The following is an 18,029-nucleotide window of genomic DNA, read 5'->3' on the forward strand; positions in this document are numbered from 1 at the left end:
TCTGGAAGACCATTTCCTAAAGTTTGAAGGAATTGTATCTGTGGATCCTTGATTACAGGTCCTTCGCATGTTGAAATATAATCTATTTGTGGACATTTCTTTCATAAGCTCCTTGAGGACAGACTCTCTTCTGGTTCTGTCTTTGCATCCTTAGTACCAAATATCATTTCTTACATATGGTAGCAACTCTCAAAAAATGCTTGTTGATTTGAATTAAATCTCATACAAGTTTCTTTATTCTTTTTGAAGCCTCCAGGGTCAGATCATAGAGTGTGTATGACCAGAGAAGAGTTCATGGAGAGGATGCCAGAAGTCCTTGGTCATGGGACCAAGGAAGAGTATGGGGAACTGTTTGATAAAGTTGATGTGGCCCAGGATGACAGCATCACCTGGGATAAGCTGATCTCCTTGATACTGTTGAACCTCAATGAGAAAGATGAGCGGACGAAATCTGCCATGATTCCCCAGTGGAAGGACCCTCAGCTGCTCCCAATGATACATAAAGACGCCATCCAGAAAGTCATCTTCTTGAAAAGTTCAAGCCGTTACCTGACTGTAAGCAAGGAAGGTTTGCTTGGGGTTTGGGAAGAGAATTTAAAACTTCAAGAAAAAGTTCCTATAACTTCAGATGCTATCAAGCTAAAAAACCTGTGGGTGACAAGCCTAGTTCCTCTGGAAAATGTAAACAAGGTACAAAGATTTTTTTTTAATGACTTCAAGGCTTTTTATATGACAGGATCAGGTGAATAAAACCTTAGCCTAATAAATTGGTGTAGGATAATGCTATGGGGAGATGGGCACTTATCTAATGGGCAGAATGTAATGGAATGACCATCAGATTTTAAGCTAGAAGATATAGGAGCATCATGGTGTAGGGGAAAGAGCCTTGGATTTAGAGCTGAAGACTTGAGTTCAAATCCCAGCTCTGCCATTTACTAGTTGTGTGATCTTAGGCAAGTCACAAAACTCTCTAGGACTCAGTGTCCCCAAATGTAAAGGAGAGGGTTGAACTAGGTGATATGTATGGTCTCTTTCAGCAAGCCTAGGATTCTATGAAACCTGGGTTCAAGGTCTGGATCTGTTCCTTCCTAGTTACATGACCTTGGGAAAATTGCTTCTACTGTCTAAACCTCAATTTCCTCACTTGTAAAATAAAGATAATAATGTCTGAATTACTTGTCCCATAGAGTTGTTGTGAGGTACAAATGAGATAGGGACTGGATTTGGGATTTCATTGATAGAGTGAACTCTCAGATTGAAAAACTTCCCTTACTGATGTAGGTCAGTTTACAGGCTTAGAGACTTGCTTAAGATATGAGAAGTTAAGTAATTTGCCAGTGTAAGTCAGTATGAACTGACTTTTATGACCCTGAGGTCCACTTGATATTCATTGTCATGAGGCCAAATGAAAAATGAATGAAAAACACTTTAACCACCTTAGACGCCATATTATAGATGTTCATTGAAGAGCCATGACCTGATTTGCAGAGACTGACCCTGGAACTGCGAGTTTTTTCATTTCCCAAATGATTGAACCTTCCTCATCTGTAAATGATACATTGGAAATTGATCCAAATCACAGTACTCTCTTGTCCAGATGAGGCTACTCTTCCTTTACTAGAAGCAAAAGCCCTGGTTAGTGTACTGTTGATAGCAAGGTTATGTAAATACATTACAATCCAAGGGCTCCTTCAAGAATGAAATATGCTTGTAAGATTTGGGAATATCCAAGAGTGGCTTAATTAAATCATTAGCTATTTTTTGGCACTATAGATTATGGAATATAGGTTACAAAATGTGAGTGGGAAGGGACCTCAGAGGCTTTCTAGATCATCTTTCTCTGAAAAAGAATACCCTCTACATCTTTTCCTCAGCCCCTGTCCTTTTACTAAGTCTTAGCTTGGAAACTAGGTCTCTTTGTTTTGTACCCAAATACTCTTGGTACTATACCAATTACTTCACAGTATGTTCAGGTAGATTTTAGACTAGAATGAGAGCTGAAGATTCTTACTCTTGGAGAACTAAGAGATTACCAAGAAGTGTGGAATTGTCTCTTATGGGTAGAATTTTAGAATTTTGATAGTCTACAAAAGAAAAAGTTTTTCTCCTACAGTGTGGATAGCTATATAGCTAGGTGGACATATAGATAGATAATAGATAGATAAAGAGATAATTAGGTAGATGATACAGAGATAGGTAGATAGATGATAGAGAGGTAGAGATAGGTAAATAGAAGGATATAGAGAGAAAGATGGATGGAGAGACATAGATAGATGGATAGACAGACAGACAAAGCATTTATTCAGCAGTTACTACATCATAGGCACTGTGCTAAATACACCTGACAAGAAATTATCCAGTTTTTGCTTAAAGACCTCAAATGAAGAGGAAGTCATTCAGTAAGTGATAAGGATACTGGATTTTCAGGTCAGAGAACCTGGATTCAAACCTGTCTTCTGCAACTGACTACTTGTGTGATGATAAGTAGGTCGTCTAAGCTCCCTGAGCCTCACTTTCCTCTTTGATATAAATAAGCAAGTTAGACTGTTGTTTGTCCTTCAATCTCTCAGAGGACCATGACATCAAGGGAGTGATCTAGATAACTTCTGGAGTCTCTTCCAGCTACAAGGCTGTGATCTCTTGACCTCTGAAAGCAGCCATGCCACTTTAGGTTAGCTCAAATTATTAGGGATTATTCCTTATCCCATGTCGAATTTGACCTTTCTGCTATTTCTACCCATTGCTCCTCGGAGACCAAGCCAAATAGTCTTATCCTACTTTCATATGGCAGCCCTTCAAAACTTGAATGGATCCATCATGGCCCAGCACAAGTTGTCTCTTCTTCAGGTTAAACTCACCCATTTCAGGATTATGAGGGACCCCATAGGTCATTTAGACCCACCTCTGCATTACCCAGCTCTGTGAACTAGATTTTCTGGTTATATTCAGGCATACTGAATTAAACTGACAACTATCTCTCCCTCTCTGCCATTCCAATCCTAGATAGCTGTGGCTTCCACAAGCAAAGAGATTTGTTTCTATGACCTGCTCTCTAATAAAGAATTCCCCTGTCAATACAAGCTGCAAGGCCTTGGGAGCACGCCCATGTGCATGCACTATTGGTATAACCCGCAAGATGCTAATGAATCAGTGCTCACCTTTGGGGACATAGCTGGAAAGGTAATTGAAGGCTCTTTGGGTGAGACAGAAGGTTATAGATTTAACACATGCACACACACACACACACACACACACACACACACACACACACACCACACACACCTGTCTGTAACAGAAAAGAAGGTTGGAAGTGGGATGGTGGCTGGACACTCCAGCATGGAACAACATTAGAGATGATAAAATCCCAGGTGAGTGTTTGAAACGGAAGATTTGTATTGATTCATACAGTGATTACTGTCTCCTGATGCCTAGCTTTATAATTATGAGTAATTTCCCCAAGGTTTGGAAAGCAGTCACAGAGTTGGAAAGGACTCTGGAGAATCCATTGAATCCAATTCATACCTAAACTCATTCCTAAAAAGAATGATCTCTCAGAATCCCTTCTCTTCTTGCTAGATTTGGCTCAATGTTCCAGCCCAGCAAGAATTTTCTAGAATGATTTTGTCAGTCAATGTGTTAGCTATCTCTCTAAGCTTTGTTTCACTTCCAAATTTGATTAGCATGCATTTATGCCACTTTCTATAAGTCATTGGGAAAAAAATGCTAAGTGGCCCAGGCTAGGTTTCCTCAGGGTGATGTATTGAATAGAGTATTAGATGTGGAGTCAGGAAGGCCTGAGTACAAATCTAGCTTCAGACACTTATAAGCTTTGTGACCCTGGGCAAGTCACTTAAGCTTTTTCTCCCTCAGTTTCCTCATTCGCAAAAATGGGGCTAATGATAACACTTCCCTTCCAGGGCTGTTGTGAAGATCAGATGAGATGATATATGTAAAAAATTTTATGAACATTAAATTAGTACATGAATATTAACTATTATTATTATGATGATTTCCTTCTGAGTTGACTTCAAACCATTAATGAGTACTCTTTGAATCTCATCAAGTTTGAAGTATTTGTTAGGCTTGTGTCATTGTGGAGGACTCTTCTATTGGATGCCAAAATCAAGAAACTTGACATATTAAAAGTCTACTTTTCCTCTCCTTTGAAATGACTAGGCCCAAGATTGGACTATCTTTATGAAAGTACCATTTCTTTCACAGTAGTTTCATTGGCTGTTGTTGATAGAACTACACTTTCAGGTCTGAGTTTAGCCAGAATAACATAGGGCCAATTCTTAGCAGTGGCAACTCCCTACCTGACTCCCACTGATTCCTTCCTACCCCCCACAGACAGATACATACCAGCAGGAATAAGTATTTTCTCAGGAGCAAAAACTCTGGCGGTCATCTTACTCAGCCCAGTCAGTGCCTAAGGTTCTGACCCACAAGTACTGACACTCAAGGTTAGGGCAGAATCAATCACTAAATGTCAATGGTTAGATATCCTCAGGATACCAGGCCTGGCATATACTTCTATACTTGATACATACTCTAAGTGTTTATGTTATCACAAGAAGGGAAGGTGCTGATCAGAATCACCCATAGAGGATGCTCTCAGGTGCCGTCAGCCTTGTTGCTCCAGAGAGGTGAGGTGACTAATTTGCAGTCCTGGTATCTGATCCTGTGTGTAGCACTAACCTCTGGGGCTTTCACCCTTGTGGAGCTGCCCATAGTCTTCATATAGGAATGCTCCAAGCCGTTGACAATAGTTAACCAAGAATCTGGGGGGAGTTCCATGAGCCTTTGCTACTGGACAGAGTTTCTGGAGACCAGTAGCATCATTGACTTGGAGCTTTCTGTGCCTAGAGCAAGCACTGCAAACCATACTTAGGTGAAGATGCACAGAAAATGCCCTTAGTTAGAAATTAAAGGATAGACTCTTGTACACTGATGTAAGGCCACTGCTGATGTGGCCCAAAGGAGGAGGGTGAATTGAAAGGAGAAATTCCCATCTCTATCTAGTATCTTCCTGTTTTAACCAATTATTGCTGAAAACTAGGCACTTAGCTTTTTTGTTCTATGTTTTTGAAAGAGTTCAATTGCTTTTGGTGACCTTTAACTTTGGCACCTTGGGGCAAAGCCCCATTTGCTCCACCTTAGTTATGGTTGGGAAAGCCAGGGTCTGAGGGTTGGTGAGGTTCTGTGTGATGACTTGCAGCAGGCTAGCCCTCTTTCTACCCTGCCCATTGTGTCCCCTGCCTCCAGATAATGTTTAGATGACCTCTAGTGTAGTCTGCCCAGCTGGCCTCCTCTTCCATAACAATGAATGATGGTCCACCTTGGCATCTGGAGCTTCAAGGATATTTTATAAACCCATATCAAATTTTGTACATGCTCAGAGGTCAGATGTACTAAGTCTGTTTAACCAAGCTTTATAGCTCTTTCCATTTTTAAAAAAAATCATAAGTCAACTTTCCTTAAATAAAATGGCAAAGAATTTGATATTAACATTTAAATCCCCTGCACACAATGAATTTTTAACAATGTAGTATTTTCGTGCTGCAATCTTCCTTCTCATCCCTCCTCCCCATACACACATAACATCTATTTCAATGTCATCTCTGGCTCAGGTTCAAGCAATCTCCTTCAATACAGCCTTGATCTCCTTGTTTGAAAGGCCAGCAACGAGTTCTTCTGAAGACGAGGAAACCACGGTGACCATTAACTGGGAAGAATTGGTATCTGGCTATCACAAATGCTGTTCAATATTAGAGCACAGACTTCATAATCAAGACTGGGTCCGTCAAGGTATGGAATTTGAAACATATCATGACTGAAAAGATTCCCCTGCGACTGCGCAATGTTGACTTTGATTTGATTCCATTTAATTCATTAAGGATGTATTAAGTGCCCACTGTGTCTGAGGCACCATGTTAGGTGGGTTGGAATATGAGAGAGAGAGACAGAGACAGAGAAGAGACAGAGAGAGAGAGAGAAAGAGAGAGAGAGAGAGAGGAAGGAAGGAAGAGAAAGAAAGAAAGAGAAAGGAAGGAAAGAAGGAAGAAAAAAGAAAGAAAAAGAGAGGAAGGGAGGGAGGGAGGAAAGAAAGAAGGAAAAAAGAAAGAAGGAAGGAAGGAAGGAAGGAAGGAAGGAAGGAAGGAAGGAAGGAAGGAAGGGTTCCTGTCCTCCAGGAGCCCACATTTTACTTTGGATATGTTAGGAGGAGGAAGAAGCAAATTTAAGTAAATACAAAACAAACACAAATTACAAATAATTTGTGGGTGTCAGTGGACAACTAACAACTGGGGGGGAGGCCAGGAAAGATTTTTTAAAGGAGATGATGCCTGAACTGAACCTTGAAGGTAGACCACTTCCAAATAAAGCATTTTAGCCCAGAAGGCAGTGTTAATTTCTCCTCAGAATTCACTCTGGGTTAGCTCCTTTCCCAGGATTAGGATTACTTCTCTCCTATTTTGTAAGTAACTTTTCTTCTGCATATAAATAATTCTCACGATCTGGACAGTAAAGAAAGCACAAGAGGACAAGAGAATTTGTCTCCGGCATCCATTTAGCATTGACACAACGTCAACCCTAAGTTACATTACTGTCTCACTTAAAAAAAAAAAAAAGGAGAAAGATTGAATAAATTCCCTGCAAGACTACTTTGCTGGTTTTCTTTTATAACCAGGGAATGCACTTCAGTTTCCCTTCTCCATTAGTTTCCATACACCCTTCCCCACTCCTCCCAAATACTCATTTTTCTTGATATTTTTGGTCCTTAATGACTAAGTTCTGCAAACTTTAGAGCACTACTAAGATTTCTTTTTTATATAAAACTTTAACAGAAACCCCAAACTCTGTAGAAAATCTATTTGTAAATGTATTGTTACTTACTTTTCTGATGTGTGTTATGAAAGGCAGCGTGGTGTAGTGGATAGCATGGTGGATTTTGCATTAGGAAGACCTCAGTTTAGCTGTTACCTCTGATGCTTTGCTAGCTGTGGGACCCAGGACAAGTCTTTAGCTTCTCTATAGGGTAGTTGAAAGGGTCAAATGTGTAGAGAGCACTTTGCAAATGCCAATAATTATTATATTAAAAATCTATCTTGAGATTATAGATTTCCAGTTAGAAGGGACTTTTATTCAACTCCTTCATTTTACAGATGAGGAAACTGAGGCCCAGAGAGAAGTAATAATAGCTAGCATTTATACAGTACTTTAAGGTTTGCTTTAAATACATTATCTTTTTAATCCTCACAATAACCCTATAAGGTAGATGCTATTATTCTCCCCATTTTACAGATGATGTCACTGAGGCTGATAAGGGCTAAGTGACTTGCCCAGGGTCATACAATTAAGTGTCTGAGGCAGAATTCGAACTCCAGTCTTCTTGACTCCAAGTTCGGCACTCTATCCACTGTGCCACCTAGATGCCTCATGCAGTGACTTGCCCAAGGTCATATGGCTGCTTAGTAGCAGAGCTGAGGCTTGATACCATCTCCTCTGACTCTGAGACAGGTGCTCTTTCTTCTGCAACTTGGATTATAATCAGTCCTCATTACTTTCGCATCTAAAATAATGACCTCATAGACCACCCACGGCTAAGATTAACAGTCAACAACATGGCTAGCCACATCAATAAACCATATATTCCTTCCCTCTTAATCCGTTCTCTTATTCCTTTGTCACTGACAGAGGGCAGTAACAGCTGTTGCCTTGTGGGCTAAATTTGCTTCACACAATGTTTGTGGAATCTGAACTAGCCTTTTAATGTCTGACCCGTGATGTTATGACTTTTCCATGGGAAATAGTAGGTCTTCCAGTTCTTGTACCAACACAACCCAGTGTACATCCACGGTGTTTTTGCTGTTGAGCATGGCACCATGATACACACGTCAGAGAGTGTGTCTACTGTTATATTAAAGCCGGTGTCGAAACAAAAATACACTAATGGGGACACATGGAGCTGTTTGATAAATCAAATAAGATTCTCCTATATATAATGAGGTCAGACCATGTCACTCTTCTCAAACATTTACTTCCCATTGTCTAAAGTCAATCAGTCATCAGTTAGTCTTTATTAAATACCCACTACATAAAAACATGGTCCCCGCCCTCATGTAGTTCACAGCCTGAGGAGGAAGCAGGGACGTCCAGGCTAATATGTGACCAACAGTGTGCAGACAAACCATGTACAGGATAAATTGGAAGGAAGGCACTAGCATATTTGCCTAAAGAAAATGAGATGTGAGCTTCATAGTCTGGCATTGAAGGCCTTTCAAAATCTGTTTCCTGCTTATTATTTCTGCTTTATTTCATGTTACTGTTTTTCATGAACTCGGGCTTCAGGTCAAGCTAGCTGATCCCCAGAGTTAATGCGGCATCTCCCACCCCTGACCACTTGTGCAGTTTCCTCATCTGTAACATGAATGCATTAGACCAGATAGGCTCTAAGATCCCTTTCGGCTTTAAAGCTACAATCTCATGATCCTCTGAGTGCCCTCTCTCCTCATCTCGGAATCCTGGCTTTCCTCCCACACTCAGGTGCTACTCCATCAGTGAAATCTTTCTTGATCCGGGCTGAGGCTCCTTCTCTCTCTTCTTGCATTTCTCTGACCTCCGGGTATAATATATGCCCAAGGAATCTTCATAGTAAAATGTAAGCTCCCCAGGGCAGGGGCCAGTTCCTGTTTATCTTTTGTATACCTTACACCAAGCACAATGGATTGCATACAATACGTGTTTAATAAATGTTTGTTGATCTTTGAACAGAATGTAAAAATTTTGAAATAAACTTCTAAAAGTCTGCTTGTCATTGTCCAGAATATTGTTGAAATTTAGTGTCTGGTTTGGGGCTCTTTCTTTTTAAAGACAGGCAGACGATTTTAAAGAAATGTAGCTAGGTGGTGCAGTGGCTAGAGCGCTCGGGCTAGAGTCAGGAAAATTCATCTTCCTGAGTTCAGATCTGGTCTCAGACTCTTGCTAACTATGTGACCCTGGGCAAGTCATTTAACTCTGCCTCAGTTTCCTCATCTGTAAAATGAGAGGGAAATGGCAAACCACTCTAGTATATTTGTCAAGAAAATCCCAAACGAGGTCATGAAAAGTCAGACATTACTGAAACCACTAAACAACAACACAGAGGCAAGACAAAGGCAGCTAAAATGCTTCTTTCAAGAAGACTGAGAAAAAATAACTAGGAACGGAAATTTAAAGACTTAGAATTGGTTAGTCTATAGTGTTGGCATCTGGGCACAGTGAGAGCACTGCAAATGGGTTCAAATCCTACCTCTGGCATTTTCTAGCTGTCTCACATTGAGTAAGTCACTCAGTTTGGTGCCTCAGTTTCTACATTCATAAAATGAGTCTGATAATACCTGCACTGCCTCACAGGGTTATTGCTCTTTAATAATTTGTATTAACATAGTGCTTTGAGGTTTGTGAAAGATTTTTACAAATATTTCCTTTTATCTTTATGATACTTTAGAGATAGATGCTATTATTATCTCCATATTACAGATGAGGAAACTGAGGTAGACAGAGGTTAAGTGACTTGGGCAGGGTCACATAGCAGGGTATCTGAGGCTGGATTTGAACTCAGGTATTCTTGACTCTAGGTTCAGTGCTCTATCCATGAGCCAACTGAATGCCTCTAAATCTTGTTATTATTATTATTATTATTGGGTTTTTTTTGCAAGGCAATCAGGTTTAAGTGACTTGCCCAGGGTCACACAGCTATGAGTATCATGTGTCTGAGGCCAAATTTGAACTCAGGTCCTCCTGACTCCAGGGCCAGTACTCTATCCACTGCACCATCTAGCTGCCCCTAAATGTAATTATTAAGAAATCTTTTCAGTTGTATAAAAAATTAGAAGTACAGTATGCTAATCTTTTGCTGCCATTTCTAATAATTTCTACTTAGACCAGTAGGGAAAATGGTCTGAATAGCTAGCATTTATATAGTGCCTTAAGGTTTACAAAGTGCTCTTCCAATGTCATCTTTTTTGATCTTCAAAACAACCCTGGGAGGTAGGTGCTATTATTATTGCCATTTCACAGATTAGAAAACTGAAGCAGATAAAGGTTAAGTGACTTGTGCAGGGTCACACTGCTAGTAAGTGTCTGAAGCTGGATTTGAACTCAGGTCTTCCTGACTCCAGGCCCAGTGCTCAATCCACGTCACCACCAGCTGCCACTAAATAACAGCAATGACACACCAATTTAGTATTACAGAGAACTCCCAACAGGAACTGGCTGTCTAGAATAGTAGAAAGAGTACTCATAAAGCCTGGTTTCAAATTCTCTCCCTCCCTGAGAAAATCATTAAACCTTTTCTGTGCCTCAGTTTACTCATCTGTTAAATAAGAGGGTTGGATTCAGTGCTATCTAAGATCCTTTCCTACTCTAGCTCAAATGGCCCTATAATCTGAGGCAATGGAGTCATGAAGACCTGGCTTCACACGCTAACTGACACTTAGAGCTGAGTTAGCAAAACATTTCCCTTTTTGGAGACTTGGCTCCGTCATGTAAAATGGGATAAAAAGAAGTGTAGTCCTTACTTCATAGGGCTATTGTGAGACTCAGATGATAACGTATGGAAAATGCTATGTAAGCATCTTTTATATGTAATGAAGGAAGTTTGCAGAAACTTCTTTAAGATTCAATGCAATTTAGTTCAGTTAAAACCAACAAGTATTTTTAAGTACCTACCACGTGCCAGGCATTGTTCTAGGTTTCAGGAACACGAGGATAAAAATGAAAAGTATCATTGTCCTCAAGAAGTTTATGTTCTTGAATTTATTTGTACATATTTCATATGTACTTTTATACATGTATAGAGCCTTATTGGAAAGTGGGCTGATGGGAAGCGTAGCTTTTCTGAGCTGGAAGGAGGATTGGAAGGATTATGGGAAACAGAAATTGCATAGGAAAGAAAAGCCCCGGAAACTTCTGAGCTTTGGGCAGAGAAAGCACAGTGGATTTGAAGTCAAGGGTGTTGCCACCTTGAACTGAATCACAGTTTGGAGTCTTAACTGGTTTACTGGCATCCAGGGAGTGATCTTGCTGGACAGAACTTTGTGATTCCTTGAATGCTGATGCTGCTGCAATCTGGTGCATTAGGCCTCTCTCCATAACCCTCTGCCCCTCTGCCTCATCACTGTCTGGCAAATTGGCACTGCTTACTCTCTAGAGTTTCCTGCTCTCTTTAAACTTTGTTATTTGCAGTATGGACTTTTTTGAGTGGGTTTTGTATCCAGATAAAGAAAGGCTGATTTTCATTTCATCCTCCCTGTTTTCTATAAAGGAGTGGACCAGAAAATAAGGATGCTTAAAAGGAAACCCATGGATTTATAATCCTAGGTTTAGCCATGAACCTATCTTGATTCTGTATATATTTTTATAGTGGGTTTTATATCAAAATAAAGATGAGCTGATTTTCATAGCTTATGTCGAACCTATGTTGGCATCTTCTCTATCTGGAGATGCACAGACAAGCTTCAATGTGTGTTTACTATCTCTGCTGTAGAACACAAGCTTCTTAAAGACAATGATTATTTCCTGGCTCACACTGGGCACTTATTAGATGGTTATTGACAGATTGATTCTACTAGAAACATCTTCAAATGTTCCCATTCATAAATTTGAACATTTATTAAATGCTTGCTATGTCCCAAGCTATGTTCAGGGCAATGGGTTCACAGAGACAAAAATGAAACAGTCCCTGATGTCAAGGAGCTAGCTAACTAACATTCTACTAGGACAGTGACACCTGATTGATGATGAGTTTCTCCAAATGTTTTTATTAATAAATGCCATTGTAATAGTTGTACTAAATCTCAGGACTCCACAAGCCTTCTTTGGTGATACACATAGTCATGTGAAGAAAATTGGTTTAGTCCCAGAATGCTGAAGGATAGGATGAATGCCTATCAATCTTAGCCAGTAGAGGGGTGTTCAGAGGACTTCCTTAGATCACAGGATTCTTGAGATTTCTTCCAATCCCATGAACCTATTGCTTCCACAAATTTTATACATGCATTTGGGGAAGGCAGACATAAAATACATGCTTTTCTATTATAAAAGGAACCCATTTTCAAGGGGTCATCTCCATGCTCTAGACCCTTGCTGTGGTTGCCTGGAAATGTCTTTCTTCATAAGGACTCACTTCAAAGATTCATGTGGTACCTAGATGTCAGAGATCTTATGGGTTACACCCCAATTTTGGCCTTAGCTTCTATAGCTTTGGGTCATTTCTCATCTTGGTGCCTTCATTTCCCAAAGTGTAAAATTCATGTCCTAGGATTTCCAAGCCATCTACAACATTGATAGGCTGAAAATTATTTGGGAGTGGGATTTTCAAGTTCTTCAGGCTTAAATGGCACAAACTAGTCTTTTCTCTTGTAATCATTTAAGAGAAAAGGGCCCAATCACATCTCAGTTGTTTGTTTACTTACCCATTCAGCCAGAATTTTTGGAAGAGCTTGTTTATAAAACACCAAACATCTGGCGAGAGAGTGAAAATTTTTCCTTTTTCACATGCTTCCAAACAACCAGATGCTTGGCACTGTGTTGTGTTGAGAAAACTTTAGGATTTTGGAATGGATTAAAAAAAACAATTCCATTTAAATGTTTTTTGTTTAGTTCAGTCTTTCTATGGAATCATAAAAGAGATGAAATTCTAGGGACCAGAGAAAAAGTTAACATTCTTTAGCCAGCCTCAAATCCTCTTACACTTTATCCAGTTTCACTGAATACTGGGACTTAACTTGGTACAATCATTAACATCAATTAGCAGAATGTATTGAGGGCTTACTATGAGCACAGCACTGTGTGCTAGGCACTGTGAGAATAGAGAATAAATGTAAGACAAGAACAATGTGACTGGTATTTAGTTGTTAGAATAGATTTTTATCAGAATCTATTGTTTTTACTTCTCGTAGATTTCTCCCACATTTCTCCCTCTGCCCCTTCCAGAGAGACATCCATTATAATAAAGAATTATTTAAAAAATAAAAGATGAAGAATAAAAACAAAATGAGCAAAACTGATCAATGTATTAAAAGAAATCTGCCATTCTAAGCAATGCTCCACACCACTTGGAATCCCTCCATTCATATATACACATCAGCAAAGGACTGAGGAGAGCTGGTTTTTCTTCTCTCTTCTTTGAGGCCATGTTTGTTTATTTGTTTGTTTTTACTATTTCACAATATTCGGTTTCCGTTGTTTTTTGGTGGTTCTTTCCATTTACATTGTTGCAGCAATTTTGTCTATTATTTCCTTGGCTCTGTTTCTTTTACTTTATATCAGTTCACATAAGTCTTTTACTTGCTTCTCTATATTCATTATCTTTATAATTTCTTACACTATAGCAATTACATTCATGTATCACAATCTGTTTAATGAAAATAATGGGCATCTACTTTGTCTCCAGTTCTTTGCTATTATGAAAAGTGCTGCTATAAATATTTTGGTTTATATGAAACTCTTCTTTTTGTCAAAGACCTCTTTGGGATATATATCAATGGCATCTCTGGGCCAAAGGGTATGAGCATTTAGCCATTTTATTTGCATAATTCCAAATTGCTTTCAGAGTGGTTGCACTAATTTGCAGCTCTACCAATAATGCATTAGTGTAAGTAATTTTTCATACTAATGGCTGGTATTTATATAGGCAATGGTTTTCAAGGCATTTTATTTAATATTCACAATGACCTTTGCAAGTAGATATTATTAATTCTCCTTTCCAAATGAAAAAATTGAGCTTCCATGGGGTTAAATGACTTTCCCAGAATTAAACAGCTAGCAAATATATCAAGGGGATTTGAACATTGCTGAAGCTGCCTCTAAATCCCAAGTCCTATCCACCATGACTTCTTTTGATTCCTCTCTGAAAAGAAATTGTAATCTTCTTAGGGAGATAAGACTAGTCCAAAGAAAATAATTAGAGGACAATGTAAGGCTGTCTGAAATTAAGTATTATATTGTGTTTTAGTGATGCAAAAGAATATAGGAAATTAGAGAAGGAGTGTGTTGAAGCCTGGATTAGTCAGGGAAAGCTTTATTTAGGAAGTGGTTTGGGCAGGCAGAAGGCTAACAGAGGGAGGTGTTCCAGGTAAAAGAAACACATGTGACATAAGGCATAAAAATAAGATAGAGCTTGGAATCCTAGAAAATTTAGCTAGCACACATTATAAAAACAGTATATTTTGGGGACAGTGAAGAGACTGGTCTGACTTGTGTACTGGTGAAAAGGGGAAAATAAGGTTGCATAGATTTACTGTGGTGTCTGGTTATAGAGGACTTTCAAAAAATTGTCAGAGAAGTTTTTAAATGATGCAATAGTGAATAGGTAGGCATTGCACAGCTTGAGCTAAGGAACAATATGATAAAAAGGGGTGAGGGGTTTGTTTGGCATTGGTGCTTTGTAGGGTGTTTTGGGAGAGACTTGAATTAGCAAAACTGTTGGAAAACTGTTGCATTTGGCTCATAGATTTAGAGCTGAAGGTGACTTTAAGATCATCAAATCCAAAGTCCTCATTTTAAAATCAAAGCAGAACAGTGCAGTGGGAAGAGTATTGGCCCTAGAGTCCGAAGACCCTGGTTCAAATTCTCTCTCTGAAGATTCCTACATGTGTGACCTTGGGCAAGTCACTTAGTTTTTCTAGGTTTCATCATCTGTAAAATAAAGTTGTTCCGTTAGATGCCCCTGCCTGTCTAATTTTATGATCTTATAATTTCCTTTCATGTGACCTTGGCCAAATCACTTAATTTTTCTAGGTCTCAGTTTTCTTCTCTGGAAAATAAGGGGGTTGGTTGAGATAGCCTCTGAGGTTACATCCAACTAGACATCTATGATCTTGTGAAGCCCAAAGAGATGTGATATCTCCCAAGGTCCCACAGGAAGTATATAGTACATCTGGAATTATAAACAAATGTCCTCTGACTCCAAATAAGTGGGATGGATGAAAGATGGCATCAAGATTTCAAGCCTAAATGACTAGAGGAATGTTGGTGTGTGGCATGCAAACTCAAGGGTCATTTCCCTGAGTAGAGACTTTGACCTCACAGTAAGAGTATCTGATTCCAATATTGAGTTGGAGGGATTACAGAAAGGACAAGTCCACTAATGCATTATTGGTAGAGCTGTGAATTAGTACAACCAAGAGTGTGCTGGCAAATGTTTAACAATTGGCTCTCAGGGAAAAAATGTACACAATAACTTTTGTGTTTAAAATACATTATTATAATTTTCTCCATCATTTTCCCAAGTCTAGACAATCAAAAAACAATAAATCAAACCCTTATTTATAGCATTTGCCAATTTCTGAGTTGTATATACTCACAATGAAAATTTAACAATTGACTCTTGAAAGCCAGTTGAGAGAAAGTATACTATTATGTTAATATCTAATTATTACATTGGATCCAGGCCTTTCTCCTTCTATTTTCTTTCAAGGTCCAGCTCCTGTAAAAAGTCATCTCTGAAGGACATGGCTGGTTGATAAGATTACTCTTAGTTCTCAAGGAATGTGCTCTTAAATCTTGGGTGAGACCCCACCCAACATTTAGGGTATAAACAGAATCTTGTTTGGGCGAGTCCTTACCCTGGGGAAAGGAGCCCCTGTTCTTGTACCCCTCTTTTAGATTTAGAGTGATTCAGTTCATGAAGGAGAAAACCAACCAGAGAGATCTGGATAAAGATGGATTCCCATCTCATGATCAAGACACATTCTCAGCAGGAGGAGCTGAAGACTTCTAGCTCACCTCCTCTTTAAATGTCCACCAATCAGGGCTGATTTTCACTTGTCAGGGGCATTCCCTTTTAGAAAGGTATTTAAGGCTCTCAGGGAGTCACTGGGAGTCTTTGGTTGCTGAGAGAAACCACTGACAATCAAATTGTTGATTGTTGGCTAGCCTAATTAATAAATCGATTACTAATTACCCAGAAACTCTGTCTCTCAGAGTTTTCATTTGAAACATAATTCAAGTTAACTCTAGCACAGCCCTGAGTCAGCTATTCTGGGAAGCAATTTAGGACCATGCAGATGAAGTGGCTAAAATGTTTACACATCTGGACCCAGAGATTCCACTGCTAAGTGTATACCCCAAGGAGGTCATTGAAAAAAAAAAGGTTCCATGTATACCAAAATCTTGATAGCAGTACTTCCCATGGTAGCAAAAAAACTGGCAGCAAAGTAAATGCCCATAAAAGCAATGTAATATTTCTGTATTGTAAGAAACAACAAAGATGACGAATATATAGAAGCTTGGAAAAATTTACGTGAATTGATGCAGAGTAAAGTAAGTAGGGGAAGAAAAACAACAGGCACAATATCCACAATGATACAAATGGAAACAAAAATAAAACAGTAAAAAATGAATATTGTAAAATGTTTAAGAACAAGCTTAGTTCCCAAGAAGATATTTCAATTGATAAATCAATATTTATTAAGTATCTACTATGGGCCAGGTACTGTATTAAGCACGGAGGATACAAAAAATGCCAAAAGACAATCCTTGCCCTAAAGAAGCTTACAATCCAATGTGGGAGCCAACATGCAAACAAATCTGTACAAAGCAATGTGGGATAAACGGGAAATAATTAAAAGAGGGAGATCACTGGAATTAAGAGGACTTGGGGAAAGATTCCTGTAGAAGGTAAGATTTTAGTTGGGACTTAAAGGAAGCCATTGAAGGCAGTAGTTGGAATGGAAGGGGGGGAAGACTTCCCTTCGCTCCCACCCCACATATCTCCTTTGCTGAGTTGGAAGGGGTTGATAGGTAGAACATGATCTATAATGTCTGATTTGTCATTGTATTTATCAATGTTGTTGATTTTTTCTCTTCTTTCCCTCATTTTTTTTTTCCCAAACATCAATTCTTTTCCATAAGGGATGATTTTCTGGGAGGGAGAAGAGGATACATATTGTGAGAAGTTTGTTGTTATTGTTGAGTTGTTTCAGTCTCTCCGTGACACTATTTGGGCTTTTTTTTGGCAAAGATACTGGAATGGTTTGACATTTCCTTCTCCAGCTCATTTTACAGATGAGGAGCTAGGGCAAATGGGGTGAAGTGACTTGCCCAGGATCACACAACTAGTAAGTGTTTGAGGCTGAATTTGAACTCAGCTCCTTCTGATTCCAGGGCCAGTGCTCTATCCACCATACCAACTAGGTGCCCAGTGAAAAATTTAGGCAATATAAAATTTATAAAATATAAAATAAAATTTATAAACACAATGTATTTATAAAAATAGAAAATAAAATAGAAAATTTAGGCAATATGAAATCGATCAATAAAATTTTATTTAAAAGAAAAAAAATGACTATCTGATTCCCAGTTTCCTTGACAACCAATTTGCAGTAAGGATCTTTTTTTTTTCACTCTGGGCACTGCCTCCACTTAACACAAGGGGCAACACTTCTACATATTGAGATGGTCTTCCAGAACAATTGTGGGTGAAAAATGCATCTTCCTTTGGCCAACTAGTTAAGGAACCTGATGGAACTTAGGTAGGTCAATACTTAAGACAGCAGCCGTCAGTCACTGGGTTGGTGTGGAAAGCCTTGTCAGCTTGGTAGTGGCTGGCACTCTACTGGTAGAGCTTCTGAAGATCCCGATTCCCCTCTGAATCACAACGAGATGTTAGGGGTGCTCCAGTGCAGGGAAGTCTCGTTAGTTTTCATAACCACTTAAAATTTTAGGCAAGCCTACAAAGTGCACTTCTTCATCTGCACTCTGTGTAAATTAGGCACCTGCGACAAGCTTTCATTGACCTCTACATGAATTAAAGAGATAAATGGGCTGGATATTGTGAGAAATGTCAGGCTGTAGTCTAGAACCTTCTCTTATACTACATGCAACAGGAATGACCTGGGGATCTTACCAAGCGTGACTGGATTGTTAGAACAGAAGAATAGTACAGTAGAAGGAATACTGGCTCTGGAGTCAGAGGATCTTGGTTCAAGCCTTGCCTCTGATGTTTGCTACCTACGTAGCTACGGGCGACTCACTCATCTTCCCTG

At 39.2% G+C, this 18,029-nt stretch overlaps 1 protein-coding gene across 1 annotated transcript in view; it reads left to right on the forward strand.

Annotated features, from left to right (window-relative positions):
- Window positions 1-271: 271 nt before the first annotated feature.
- Window positions 272-18,029, forward strand: part of WDR49 (WD repeat domain 49) — a 136,621-nt gene continuing 118,863 nt past the window's right edge. Inside the window, exons 1-3 of the mRNA XM_027875780.1 lie at window positions 272-690; window positions 3,004-3,180; window positions 5,631-5,808. Of these exons, the coding sequence (XP_027731581.1) occupies window positions 277-690; window positions 3,004-3,180; window positions 5,631-5,808 (769 nt within the window). The 5' untranslated portion in view covers window positions 272-276. The remainder of the gene's footprint in view (window positions 691-3,003; window positions 3,181-5,630; window positions 5,809-18,029) is intronic.

Source organism: Vombatus ursinus, unplaced genomic scaffold (genome assembly GCF_900497805.2).
Source record: "Vombatus ursinus unplaced genomic scaffold, bare-nosed wombat genome assembly UNPS02014810.1, whole genome shotgun sequence".
Taxonomy (NCBI): Eukaryota; Metazoa; Chordata; class Mammalia; order Diprotodontia; family Vombatidae; genus Vombatus; species Vombatus ursinus.